Source organism: Hirundo rustica, chromosome 7 (genome assembly GCF_015227805.2).
Source record: "Hirundo rustica isolate bHirRus1 chromosome 7, bHirRus1.pri.v3, whole genome shotgun sequence".
Taxonomy (NCBI): domain Eukaryota; kingdom Metazoa; phylum Chordata; class Aves; order Passeriformes; family Hirundinidae; genus Hirundo; species Hirundo rustica.
This window is the reverse complement of record NC_053456.1, coordinates 22950216-22964395: the sequence shown is the minus strand read 5'-3', so window position 1 is coordinate 22964395 and position 14180 is coordinate 22950216. Positions and strand designations below refer to the sequence as shown.

The window sequence follows — 14180 nt, the reverse complement described above, 5'->3', positions numbered from 1 at the left end:
ATTCCAGCTATAGAAAAATAGTTGCCCTAACACTGTGTATTGCTATCTATGAGTGTTCTCATAAGTATTATAGCAAAATGAAACCATTTTTTTCCATACAGACATCACTATGTCTCTTATTGCCTCTTCTGAGGAAGGAAGAAATGAAGGGTACAGCATCAGCCTTCAGTTGCCTGATAGAGAGAAAACACTTGAATTTGAGCCTGGAAAACCAGTTTATTTCAGCAAAGCAAATATGGAAATTGAGGAAGAAGGCAAAGCTCCTGTTTTCCTCAAACAGATCTCAGATGTTGAAGTCTGGCAGGGAGATAGGCTCTCTGTTACTGTTACTGGCAGCCCCACACCCAAAATCCAGTGGTTTTTCAACAGTACAAAGCTAACCACATGCATGGACTGTAAGTTAGTGGTTTTTGGCAATGACCACAGCCTCATCCTCCCATATGCAGGTGTGCAGGATGAGGGTGAGTATACATGCGTGGCCAGCAATGTACATGGTGAGACCAGCAGCAGCGCCCAACTCCATGTGCGCCAGAGGAAGCCAGGATTCCCTTGCTTTGCCAGGGAGCTGGACAGCGTGCCGTGTGCACCCGGCTTCACGGCAGTCTTTGAGTACACAGTGGTGGGGAAGCCGTGCCCCACTGTGCTGTGGTCCAAGGGGAGCAAGCAGCTCTTCTCTGACGTGCATAACTCCATTGAGCACCACCCTGACAGCTCAGGCTCCCTGACAGTGTGGCACTGCATGGAGGAGGACACTGGGCTCTACACGTGCAGGGCTGTGAGTGCCCTGGGTGAGGCCATGTGCTCTGCTCAGCTCCGTGTGCTGCCCGAGGAACTTGCTGTGTGCAGGCAGAGCCAAGCCTTGCAGCACTCTGCAGTGGCCGAGGACCAAAGCCCCCTTTTCTATGAGGAGGCTGGTGAGCTTCCTGCAATAGAAGAGGCACTCAGTCTTGAGCCCGTGAGGGAGCCTTCAACCCTCCTTTAGCTCCAGATGAGCCAGGCAGCGTACATGCTGCCTGCAGAGGACGACTTGCCTGGCCTGCCACCAACCTGCCTGGCAGCACAGGGTGTTGAAGAGATGTTCACCCAAGCGGCCACAATACAAGTACAGGCAATAAACATCACCAAGGAGAAAACACGTACCTTGTGCACATATGTTGTGACCACAGGAGGATGCAGTCCCATAGAAATCCAAGTCTCCTTGGGAGAAGTCAACATTCAGACAGCTGACCAGAAAACAGTCTTAAAGGAAGTTTTCTATTCCTTTCTTTGTGAAGATAAATGTCCCCTGGCTGGTGAAAAATTCAAAGCACTGCCGTTCTCTGCCAGTCCATTTCTCTCAGGAAAATCCTGTGATTAAATCTTTGAGCTGGAGCCCCAGCAGGCTGAGAGGACTATGGAGGCAGAAATGCCACTGGAACACCCTTTGTCTGCACAAATAATCAACATGGTGACTGAGCATGGTCAAATCAAGGATGTGGATGTAGCTGTAGCCACTACTGATATAGCCTCTGCAGATGTTCTTATTGAGACACCCACAGAAATACTGAGAAGAAAAGAGAAAAGGGAAGAAAATTGTGAGGTAGAGGGCAGAGAGGGTCTAGAAACAAGAGCTGAAAAGCAAGAGGATGAGTTGGACAAAGAAAGTTACCCCATCATACACAGCAAACTGCTTGACACTGTTGTGGAGGAAGAGGAGAGTGTCAGGCTGGTGTCTGTAATAACAAATGTCAGAGAGGTGAACTGGTATTTTGAGGGTAAACTGGTCTCTTCAGGCAACAAATTCAAGTGTTTGCAAGATCAGGACATGTACACAGTAGTAATAAGCAAAGTGTGTGGGGAGATTCACCAAGGAGAGTACACCTGTGAGGTGCTGAATCAAGGTGGGAAAAGAGCAACAGTAGCAAAACTCACAGTTGTTAAAAGAGGTTGGATTATAGAGATAAAATAATCTTTTTAATGCACTGCTCTATTAATGAACTTCCCCTACTATGTGTATCTTTAGATAGAGATGAAATATTAATACCATCATGTCACTAATCAGAGGGTCCTCTCTCTCGCTGGATTGACGGTCTCCTTTTACCACATTGAAGGCCTCTCACTTCCATTACCCCAGTCTTTGGTCAGGAGCTTTGTTGTTTCATTGCACTGGCATGGTCAGGACAAAGCTGTATCTCAATCCTGACCATCTCTCCTATTTTGCCTGAGAAGTGGACCTGCTCTTCCCATTTTTCTCATTGCTTCACCGTCTTTCACTCCTTAGAGTCATTGCACAAATTCATCACCATTTCTTGTTCACGACATGATTTCTCACAAGTCCAGGATAGATTACTATATATTCATATCTTATTGCCATTGTGCATTGCTACTTCACTTTGTTTTTCCAGTATCACCACTGTTTCCTGATGTCATTATGCACTGTAAGACTGTCTGTCCACTGAGCCTAGTACTGCTTTCATTTTTTCATTTCTTACAAATGTTTCTTTTCTTTTACAGTCTCTTTATGTGAATTGCAAGTATATCACCTTTTTGGGTTTTTTTTTTTTTTTAGTCAGTCAATCGCTTAATTTCAGAATGTCAGCAGGCAGGGTTTTGAGTTACTCTCTGCTTCTAATTTCAGTTGCACCAATCCTGAGGAGAAGGCTTGAACCCTTGGAAGTGGCTGTAAATCATGTGGCCAAGTTTACCTGTGAGGTAGAGATGGCTCCCAATGTCAAGTTCCAGTGGTACAAAGCCGGACGAGAGATATATGATGGGGACAAATACTCCATTCGCACCTCCAACTACCTCTCCACACTGGAGATCCCAAGACCTCAGGTTGTTGACTGTGGGGAATATAGCTGTAAGGCTTCCAACCAACATGGCAGTGTAAGCTCTACAGCTGTTTTAACAGTAACTGGTAAGTACAGACTTTCAAACATTTCTCCTTTTCCATAAAATATCTTGGTGTATTGTAATGCTTTCACTGCTATACTTGCACGTGTTTATGGTAGGGCTCTTTGTTGCCATTATAATACATAATCCATACCTTATTGTGGCAGGCACAAGCATAGAAAAGGAATAACTTTTGAGAATGCTGCTTTTAAGTGCTTTCTGTATGGAGATAAGAGAATCACTATGAAAATGTTTCAGAGGGAAAGAAAGAAGGGGGAAAGAGAGCAGGAAGAAACAGCCCGGGATTGCTTTGTGAATACATTCTTGAAGAAGGTTAATTTAACTTCCAGACCACAAGAAACACTTTTAAATCTGATTTCTTGGTGTAATAGTCACTGTGTGATTATCCTAGCACCCTAAATTTATCCTGAAACTATACTTGCGACGTAGGTTATGCAGATCTGCATACCTGAACATCTTTGTGCTGTGGCCAAAGGGGAACTCTGTGACTGGGGAAATAGATCTTCTTAAACAAAAGAAGGTTTAAAGAGTTACAGTTTGCGACCTTTTTATCTATTGAGAGCTATACAGTGGGTTTTTTTCTTCAAAGAAAAAAAAAACCACCATCGTTTGGGTGTTTCTTGTATGATGACTTTTTTTACTCTGACTTTTCTCTTTCTGGGAGGAGTCCTTATGTGGTCTTTGCTAGGTGCTAGAGACTAGAAAAAGGTGCATGAACAGTGAAATGTATGCAAACTTGGCCGTCTTGAGAGAACAGTGTGCAAATATGTCAGTCTTGGGGGGAAATTTCTGGTTTTTGTTTATTTTCCTTTAGTTTGTACATTGCTCCAGAGATTCAAAATGCCTTCAAGCTCTGGAACAATACATAAACTGAAGAAATACAAAACCAAACGCCAAAATTTATCATCTTTAGCACCTCTTATCTCATTCACTGCTGTATTCTTTTGCTTAAGAGCGTCCAGTGACAAACTGGCCTCTCTTGCTCTCAGTCCCTGGCAAATGTGGTGGCTCTGTTCCTCATCTCTTGATAACATTGAACCCCTTTGTTTTGCAGAGGCATTTCCGCCAACGTTTCTTACCAGACCTGAACCTATTACTACCTTTGTTGGCAAAAGTGCCAAGTTCCTGTGTACTGTTTCGGGCACTCCAGTCATCGACATCACCTGGCAGAAAGATGGAACAACGATTTTGCCGTCAGACCACCACAAGATCTCCAAAGTGGAAAATAAACATGTTTTAGAAATTTCCCTTCTTACCGCTAGTGACAGAGGGGTTTACACTTGCAAAGCTTCCAACAAGTTTGGGGCTGATATTTGCCAGACTGAAATGGTCATTATAGATAAGCCCCACTTCATTAAAGATTTGCAGTCAGTACAGTCAGCAGTTAATAAAAAGATACGCCTTGAATGCCAAGTAGATGAAGACAGGAAAGTAACTGTAGGGTGGACAAAGGATGGAAACAAAATCCCTCCAGGCAAAGATTATAAGATTTACTTTGAAGACAAAATAGCCTCACTTGAGATTCCTCTGGCTAAGCTCAAGGACTCAGGCCACTATGTGTGTACTGCTTCAAATGAGGCAGGAAGCAGCTCCTCTTCTGCCAGCGTCACAGTCAGAGGTAAGATAGCTCTATGCCCCCTTTACCTTCCATCTTCTTGAGTTGCCTATTTCTTCTTTCACAGGCAAAAGACTTCTTTGGGCTGAAATTACACTGTGAATTCTTCTCAGACCTGCCATGGTCTTGGTCCATTCCCTCTAAATTCTTTTCTCCTGCTGCCTTACAGGGCACAGTGTGTTACTTCAATATTTCTTTCACCAGAGGAAATCAAGAATTGGTCCTGCCTGCAGGGTAGAGATGGATGAAGAGGGAAAGCAAAGCCCACAGAAGCTGCAGCTCAGCAAAGATTATGCTGATCTCTTGTCAAGTTGTATTTTCTTCTTGCTCTGGGAAGCAATCTTTCAAAGCTTTGTATTTCAGCTTTCTTTCTTTTCTCCCTTTTCTTTTTCCCTTTCCTACCCTTTTCCTCTTCCCCTTCTTCCCTTTTTACCATCTCTTCCCCTCTCTTCCATTTTCTTCCCATTTTCAGAACCACCATCCTTTGTGAAGAAGGTCGATCCATCTTATTTATTGACCCCAGGAGACTCTGCACGCCTTCAATGCAAAATCAAAGGGTCCCCTGAAATCCAAGTTACTTGGTTCAAGAACAATAAGGAAATCCATGAAAGTAACATGCACAGGATGTCTTTTGTCAATTCTGTGGCTGTATTAGATATTTTGGAAATGAAAGTTGATGACACTGGGACCTACTCATGTGAAGCTGTCAACGAGGTTGGAAGTGACAGTTGCACTACCGAAGTGGTTGTCAAAGGTCTGTCCTTCTTGTTACTGCTAGTCACATTCTTGAGAAAAACCTTCCTTCTTTTTTTTTCTTTTCTTTTTTTTTTTTTTTTGGCATGGTTGACTAATTCTTTCTTACTGCTTTTATAGAACCTCCATCTTTCATCCGAACACTTGAACCTGCAGAGCTAGTGAAGGGAACAAGCCCCATTCTTCAGTGTGAGGTTGCGGGCACTGGCCCCTTTGAGATTAGCTGGTACAAAGACAAGAAGCAGATTCGCAGTAGTAAAAAATACAGGTTGACCTCTCAGAAGGCTGTTATTTCTTTGGAGGTGTCCTCATTTAATAGTGCAGATGTCGGTGAATACGAGTGTGTGATAGCTAATGAAGTCGGGAAGTGCATGTGCAGTGCCACATACATCTTGAAAGGTCAGTGGGAGAAAGAAAACTCCACTTACTGAAGGGATTGGCAAAAACCTCTTATTTCATTAAATGTCTTTGCTTTGGATTTGTGGGAGGTTGGGAAGACTGGGGAGAAAGAATATCTTCTTCTCTTAAAATTCTGTGTGTATCTTGAGTCTTATCTGGCATCAAACCTGTGAATTTGAGGAACATGGATATTAATGTGCCATTAGCTCCCAGCTGGAGAAAGCAGTTCTCCAACCTGCCTACTCTTGTGCTGAATTGCCACAAGTACTGCACATACTGTCTTACAAAACTGTCTTTAAGTATCGGATTTTATATGATGATGCATATAGTAAATGAGTATTTATTTCTTGTCTCTCTTCTTTGAACTAGAACCACCATCTTTTGTTAAGAAAATCGAAAATGTGACAGCTCTGGCTGGAGATAGTGTTACATTACAGGCCGTAGTGAAAGGGTCAGAGCCTATTTCTGTGACATGGATGAAGGGCAAAGACATTATTAAAGATGATAACAATGTGAGAGTAACATTTGATCATGGTCTAGCAACGCTGCAAATTACTGGAGTCCAGCTGAGCTCTGGTGGCAAATACACCTGCGTGGCTGAGAATGATGCAGGAAGTCAGTCCTGCTTTGGTGAACTAGCAGTGAAAGGTCAGTGGAGAAGTGCTGTGATCCCTGCAGTCTCCCATCTGAGAGGAGAAGAAATTTCCTTTTTTCCTTAACACCAGTTATTTAATTCTGTTGTAGAACCTGCCAAAATAATTGAAAAAGCTGAAATGATCCAGGTTACAGCAGGGGAACCAGCTATTTTGGAGTACACTGTCACAGGCACTCCAGAGCTAAAAACCAAATGGTTCAAAGATGGAAAGCCACTACCTGCCAGCAAAAAATATAGGATCAGCTTCAAAAATAACATTGCCCAGCTCAAGTTTTATGCCACTGAAATGCAGGACAGCGGTGAATACACCTTTGAGATATCCAATGATGTGGGCATCAGCTCTTGTACTACCAGCTTCACTGTGCTAGGTTGGTACTGCCTCTTTGCAAAGAGCCCAGCTGCTCTGCTCTGTGCCCAACAGAGCCAGAAGCAGAACAGCACTCCTGTTTTGCTCATGTGTTCCTTTCTGTCATTTTTTTTCACTCTCAACAGATCGCACTATCCCTCCCTTCTTTACCAAACCACTGAAGAATATTGACAGTGTCATTAGCGCCTCGTGCCGCCTAGACTGCAAAATTTCGGGCTCTCTCCCTATGACTGTCTCATGGTTTAAGCAGGATACTGAGATCACTTCAAGCGCCAAGTACACAGTACATTTTGCAGAAGGCTCAGCATCTTTGGAAATAAAACATCTAGATGCAAATGACGCTGGGGTCTACATTTGCAGAGCTACAAACTCTGCTGGTAGCAAAGAAAGCAGTAGCACTTTGTTTATAAAAGGTTTGGCAATTTGCTTCACTTTTCTTGGAATTTTGCTTATCTTATGATAAAATACAATCCCTCTCTTACTCTTGACAATTTTTTTCCTTTCAACGCAACCCAGAGCCACCCAGCTTCACTGTGGAACCAGAGTCTCAAGATGTATTGCCTGCATCAACTGTACATTTCAAAGGAATGTTTAAAGGCACAACACCACTGACAGTGAAATGGTTTAAAGGTGATACTGAACTGCAGACAGGAGGAGCCTGCTACATTATGACAGAAGCATTAGCAAGTTACTTGGAGCTTTATGCAGTCAAACCATCTGACTCTGGGAAATACACCTGCAAAGTCTCCAATGTAGCTGGTTCAGTAACATGCAGTGCAAACTTATTTGTGAAAGGTTTGCGTTCTTACTCGTATTTAAAATTCTAGCTGCTGGTTTAACACAGCAGCACTCTTCCCTGTGTTCTTTGTCCTGAATACTCTTCTTAAATCCACAGAACCTGCTGCTTTCAAGGAGAAGCTAGAGCCAGCTCACCTGGTAAAGAAAGGTGGATTTGCTGAACTGACCTGTGAAGTCACTGGTACTCCTGAGATTAAAATCACATGGTTCAAGGATGATAGAGAGCTGAAAGAGAGTGACAAATACAGGATATCTTTTACAAAATCTTTGGCAATACTCCACGTTTCAGAGGTTGATACTGAAGACAGTGGAGAATACATTTGTGAAGCCAAAAATGACGCTGGGAAAGATATCTGCAGTAGTGTTGTTACAGTCAAAGGTGTGTGTGACATCCAGCCACACAGTTTGTATCTTTAAACTCAGTACAGTGGTACCAGCTTCAAAAGTATGATTAATGCAAATTGCACTTTCTTTTTTGCACTGTAGAGTCACCTTATTTTAGCAAGGAGTTTCAATCCATGGAAGTCCTGAAGGATTCTGATGTGGTTTTGGAGTGTGAGGTGCTTGGCACTCCTCCCTTTGAAGTGTTTTGGGTGAAAGATGATAAACCCGTGCGGAGCAGTAAGAAGCACAGAATAAGCATTGAGAAATCTTTGATTAGCCTCCATATTTTCAGGTTTGATGCTTCTGATGTTGGCGAGTATCAGTGTAGAGTAACAAATGATGTTGGGAGCTGCCTCTGCCATTCAGAGGTCACGCTGAAAGGTTAGTGCAAGGTGCAGAACACCACTAGCATGCTCTTATCCCAGTGTGGTTTCCATGCCACACTGTTATACACCAGACTTGTACTTACATAACCACTCTCTTCTTGCCAGAGCCTCCGCAGTTTTTGAAGAAGATAGAAAACATTAGCTCCCTTCGAGGGGGAACAGTTGTGTTTCAGGCTGCTATTAAAGGTTCCTTGCCCATCACTGTGTCCTGGTTAAAAGACAATGATGAAGTGATTGAGGACAACAATATCAAAATGACCTTTGTGAACAATGTTGCCACTCTTATGGTGAGATCTATTGAGCTGAAACATGATGGGAAATATTTCTGTCAGGCTAAAAATGAGGCAGGAATTCAGAGGTGTTCTGCTCTGCTGACTGTCAAAGGTTGGTCTTACCCTCAGGACTTGCAATGATCTGAGATGGTTCCCTTGTGATTTGTACAGATGCAATTAACACTCTGTCTCGTTGTTTACAACAGAACCTGCTACAATTGTGGACAAGGCTGTGTCAATAGATGTGACTGAGGGGGACCCAGCAACATTGCAATGTAGATTTTCAGGAACAAAACCCATTACAGCCAAATGGTTCAAAGATGGCAAGGAGCTGACATTGGGCCCAAAATATAAGATCAGTGTTACGGATACTGTCTCAGTCTTAAAGGTGCTTTATGCAGATAAGAAAGATAGTGGAGAATACATTTTTGAAGTTCAAAATGACGTTGGGAGCAGTAGCTGTTCTGCCAGCATTAATGTCCTAGGTGGGTATGGGCTCTCTCTTATTATTGCTTTTAGATACAAAATCTTTTCTCGTGAGTTGACATCTGCCACAACCACGGCTGAATTTCATATTTTGTCTTTTTACTCTGTCTTGGATAGATCTCATTATACCACCTAAATTCACCAAAAAACTCAAGAAAATGGACAGCATTAAGGGGTCTTTTGTCCACCTGGAGTGCATAGTGTCTGGTTCACATCCCATAAGTATCCAGTGGTACAAGGATGGCCAAGAAATAACAGCAAGTGAAAAGCACAAATACTCTTTCCATGATAATACTGCATTTCTGGAAATAAATAAACTGGAAGGCACAGACAGTGGCTCTTACACTTGTGAAGCAACAAATAAAGCAGGAAGCAACCAATGCAGTGGGTTCTTAACAGTCAAAGGTTTGAGTTCCTTCTTTGTCTTGTGTTAGATCTCTCATTCATAATTTTGGATTTCCCCATCTCAGAGTAATCCCCTTTCTTCCTTTTTGCATTTTATAGAACCACCATATTTTGTGGAAAAACCCCAGTCTCAAGAGGTTGTGCCCAATGCTAGGGTTCAGTTCAAAGCACTGGTGAAAGGGTCTACTCCTCTGCAGATAAAGTGGTTTAAAGACAGCCAGGAGCTCCTGTCTGGAGCCAGTCGATCTGTCTGGAAGGATGACACTTCTAGTGTTCTGGAGCTCTTCTCAGCTAGGACATCTGATTCTGGGAACTACACTTGTCAGATAAGCAATGATGTGGGCACTGCAACCTGCAAAGCAACTCTGTTTGTAAAAGGTGTGCAACCCAATCTTCTAATTTTTTTTTGGTTCTGATTTTTCTGTACAGTTTTGGTGGGAGGGGGAGGAAGCTTTTTTAGCCCTTTCTTTTCTTTAAATTCTGTGGGGTTTTTTATTTCTACCTTGAATATTATAAAGCCTCAATTTCTCTGTCCATCTTCTAGAGCCCCCCAGATTTATTCAGATGCCAACTTCTGTAGTAGCTTTGCGTGAAGGACAGTCCACCACTTTTGAGTGCCAGGTAGTAGGCACACCAGAGATCCACATTACATGGTACCTGGATGGGAATGAAGTGACTGATCAAGCTAAGTACAGCATCTCCTTCATAGATGGTTTAGCCACTTTGAGAGTCACTCAAGCTAGAGTGGCAGATAGCGGGATTTATGTTTGCGAAGCCCACAATGATGCAGGTAGTGAGAGCTGCAGCGTCGAGCTGAAAGTGAAAGGTTGGTTTTGAGCATCTTGTCATCTCTGTCACATATATGGGGTGAGGAAGTAGGAGATACTTCTTCTCCCCTCAAAACTATTTAAGTTTACTATCTACTTTCCCCTCATTCTTCTTTATAGAGCCTCCAACCTTTGTTCGGGAGTTGCGTCCCACCGAGGTAGTGAAGGGTTCAGAGGCCACACTAGAGTGTGAGGTGACTGGTACCCCTCCATTTGAGGTGAAGTGGCTGAAGAACAATAGGGAGATGTTCAGCAGCAAGAAATACGCCATCTCCACCAAAGAATCAGTCTTTACTCTTAATGTGACTAACTGTGACATCTCGGATGTTGGTGAATATCAGTGTATTATATCAAATGAAGGGGGGAGCTGTTCTTGCAGCACAAGACTCAGCTTAAAAGGTCAGTCCTCTAGGAAGCACACCTCAAACATTTTATGCCCCAGCTAAAGTGTAGCAACCGGGATTACTTTATATGATCTCTCTTTCTCCTCTTCCCTTTCCACAACTCCTCTTCCGAACAACAAAACCCACACAACAGAACCACCATCCTTCGTCAAGAAGCTGGAGAATGTCACTAGCATTTTGAAAGGTGATGCGTTCTTTCAGTGCGTCATAGCAGGTGCTCAGCCCTTATCTGTGTCATGGATAAAAGATGAGAAAATACTAGAAGATGATGAGCACCACCACATTACCTTTGAGAACAGGGTGGCCACACTGAAGCTTACTAATGTTGACCTCAGCCACAGAGGGAGATATACCTGTCAGGCAAAGAATGAATCTGGCATGGAGAAGTGCTTTGCTTTGCTTTTTGTACAAGGTGTGTATAAGGTGTAACCTTGATGAGTACTTGGAAAGTCAGTTCCCTATCTATGTAGCTAACTGCTGTCATTTTTATACTCTTTATACCTCAGAGCCTGCACAGATCATAGAAAAGGCTAAATCACTTAAAGTCACTGAAAAAGACCCCGTGACTTTGGAGTGTACTGTGGCTGGGACACCAGAGCTCCGAATAAGATGGTACAAAGACGGCAAGCAGCTCCTGCCCAGTAGATACTACACAATGAGCTTTGAAAACAATGTGGCCAGTTTCAGGATCGAACCCGTATCAAAGGAGGATAGTGGTACATACAGTTTTAAGGTTGAAAATGACTTTGGAAGTAGCACCTGTGAAGCTGTTCTGACCGTGCTAGGTTTGTATTGCCAATCCATCAGGGAGGGAATGAAAAATAATCTCTGTGAAAGATAAGCAAGAAGTTAACAAGTGTTAACTTTTTTTTTGCTATTTTTTGTGTTGGGCAGATCAATCAATTCCTCCTGTATTTATCAAAAAACTAACCAAAAAGGATACCATTCTGGGATCTTCTATCCAAATGAAGTGCAAAGTCTCTGGGTCACTACCCATTGCTGCAAAATGGTTTAAGGATGGAAAAGAGATAACTGACAGTGCAAAATATAGAAGCCTGTGCCATGAGAATACTATGTCACTCGAGATTGCTAATCTAGAGCTGGCAGACAGTGCAAATTACACATGCAGTGTCTCTAATATTGCTGGAAATGATTCTTGCAGTGCCGTCCTGACTGTGAAAGGTTTGAAACTCTTTTACTACTTCTTATCTGTGATAAATGCTGGGGAAATACCTTAAATCTTATGCTAACATAACACTCTTATACATCTTAATGTAAATACTGAAAACTTGGTCTCCATGCTTGCCTCACTGATTTTCTTCATTCTTAGACATTTCTGATGAAACCGTGTCTTTTTCTGAAAAACTGCAGAGCCACCAAGCTTCTTAGTAAAACCTGAAAGCCAGCAAGCCATACCAGATTCCACAGTGGAGTTCAAGGCCACACTGAAAGGAACACCACCTTTTACAGTGAAGTGGTTCAAAGAAGACTTAGAACTTGTATCTGGTCCAACTTGTTTCATTGGGATTGAAGGTTCAACTGGGTTCTTAACCCTCTATTCAGTGGATTCTTCTAGGAGTGGGCACTACACTTGCCACGTTTCAAATGACGTTGGCAGTGACTCTTGCACTGCAACACTGATGGTAACAGGTGTGCACTCTTTCTTGTTGTGTTGTTGTCTTTTTGTCTCCTTCTTCTAGCTCCTTTTTGCAAAGCCCACCTTGGTGATCTTTGAAACACCACCAAGTGAATTCCCTACCCTGTGTTTGCGACCCACAGTTGTTTGGCTCTTTTCTCACCTATTTTCTCTCCAGTATTAATTCAGATCTTCCTGACCCCACTTTTTTTGGTTTTTTAGAACCCCCCAAGTTTGCTAAGAAGCTAGAGGCAGCAAAAGTAGTCAAGCAGGGTGATTCAGCCCGGCTTGAATGCAAAGTAAGTGGATCTCCAGAGATGAAAGTGGTGTGGTTCAGAAATGACCATGAAATTGTTACCAGTGAAAAATTCCGGACATCATTCATTGACTCTGTGGCTGTGCTTGAAATGAATCATCTCAGTACTGATGAGAGCGGTGACTACATCTGTGAAGCTCACAACCCTGCCGGCAAGGCCAGCTGTAGCACCAAAGTCACAGTGAAAGGTTAGCTGTCCTCTTGATCTCTGACTGCATCTTATTTTTCTCCTGGTGGTTGTATCCCTTAGAAATACACGGGAACATGAGATTAATTTATTTCAGGACTGCCCTGTTCTTCATGTCGTGTTTGTTTGTTGATGCCCCCTCATCTTCTCTGCCAAAAGAGATGATGTTCTTAATGCAGATGAGTCCTAAGCTAGTTTTTTCCCAGTTCTATATTTTTTAATATCCAAGACAGTTCATAGTGAGAATTGCTATATCAAGGAGCTGAAATATGAAGAGAAAGAACAGACATAACTAGTGTCAGTTTTACACTCTGTTTGGGAGATTACTACCAGCTAAATGAGATCTGTACCCTCTCTGCCAAAGGCCACCCCTCTGTTTACCTTTTCTAAAGGCTAACTAAGGTCTCTTAACGCTCACCTTTGTTCAAGCTCATTTCATATTGTGCCCAGAAAATGAGGGAAGTCTTGCCCATTTTGTAGATATTCTCAGCAGTCACATTTTCCAGAAGCTGGTATCTATAGAGTCTTTGTCAATCAAAGAGCTTCAGATTACCTTCTAAATGTTTGTTTCTTCTCTTGTTAGAACCTCCTGTCTTTAGCAGGAAGCCTTCTCCAGTAGACATTGTCAAAGGATCTGAGGTTAGCCTGGAATGTGAGATTTCAGGAACACCTCCATTTGACGTTGCCTGGTACAAAGATAGGAGACAAATCCGCAGTAGTAAGAAGTACAAGGTTACAGCCAAGAACTACCACACAAGCGTTCACATTCTTAATGTCGAAGCTGCAGATGTTGGTGAATATCAGTGCAAAGCACAGAATGACGTAGGAAGTGACACTTGTATTTGCACTGTGAAGCTGAAAGGTAAAGTACTGGTACATGCATCTTCTGCAGCCTTGCAGAAGTGTCTTCTGCATTGCTCTTCTTTGTGGAAATACTGTGAGTATTTACTGTAAATGCATATTTCTTCTTCAGAACCACCAAAGTTCTTGACTAAAATAAACAGCATGACTGTTGTTGTTGGTGAACCAGTAGAGTTACAAGCAAGAGTGGAGGGCTCCCAGCCAATTTCTGTGCAGTGGCTTAAAGACAAAGAGGAAATTATCAGAGAAAGTGAGAACACAAAGATCACGTTTATGGAAAATATTGCAACTTTGCAATTTGTGCGCACAGAGACAGGCAGTGCTGGAAAATACACCTGCCAGATCAGAAATGATGCTGGAAGTCGCGAGTGTATGGCTACCTTAACTATTCTAGGTGGGTAAAAAACACAAATTAAGGAAATTTCTTTTTAAAGTCAGAAACTTGGCTATTAGGTATCAGCTGTATACTTTGCTCATGCCTCTGAGTTCAAAACAAACAAAACAGAGAATCCTTCTCTCCCCAACAAGCAGAAGTCA

At 42.6% G+C, this 14180-nt stretch overlaps 1 protein-coding gene across 1 annotated transcript in view; it reads left to right on the top strand.

Annotated features, from left to right (window-relative positions):
• Positions 1-14180, top strand: part of TTN (titin) — a 242806-nt gene that overhangs the window by 51853 nt on the left and 176773 nt on the right. Inside the window, 23 exon segments of the mRNA XM_040069199.1 lie at positions 2618-2896; positions 3947-4510; positions 4980-5261; positions 5381-5659; positions 6029-6307; positions 6404-6682; positions 6807-7094; positions 7198-7476; positions 7577-7858; positions 7966-8244; positions 8355-8633; positions 8728-9006; positions 9125-9412; positions 9512-9790; positions 9957-10238; positions 10360-10638; positions 10777-11055; positions 11150-11428; positions 11538-11825; positions 12015-12293; positions 12502-12783; positions 13366-13644; positions 13756-14037. Of these exon segments, the coding sequence (XP_039925133.1) occupies positions 2618-2896; positions 3947-4510; positions 4980-5261; positions 5381-5659; positions 6029-6307; positions 6404-6682; positions 6807-7094; positions 7198-7476; positions 7577-7858; positions 7966-8244; positions 8355-8633; positions 8728-9006; positions 9125-9412; positions 9512-9790; positions 9957-10238; positions 10360-10638; positions 10777-11055; positions 11150-11428; positions 11538-11825; positions 12015-12293; positions 12502-12783; positions 13366-13644; positions 13756-14037 (6744 nt within the window).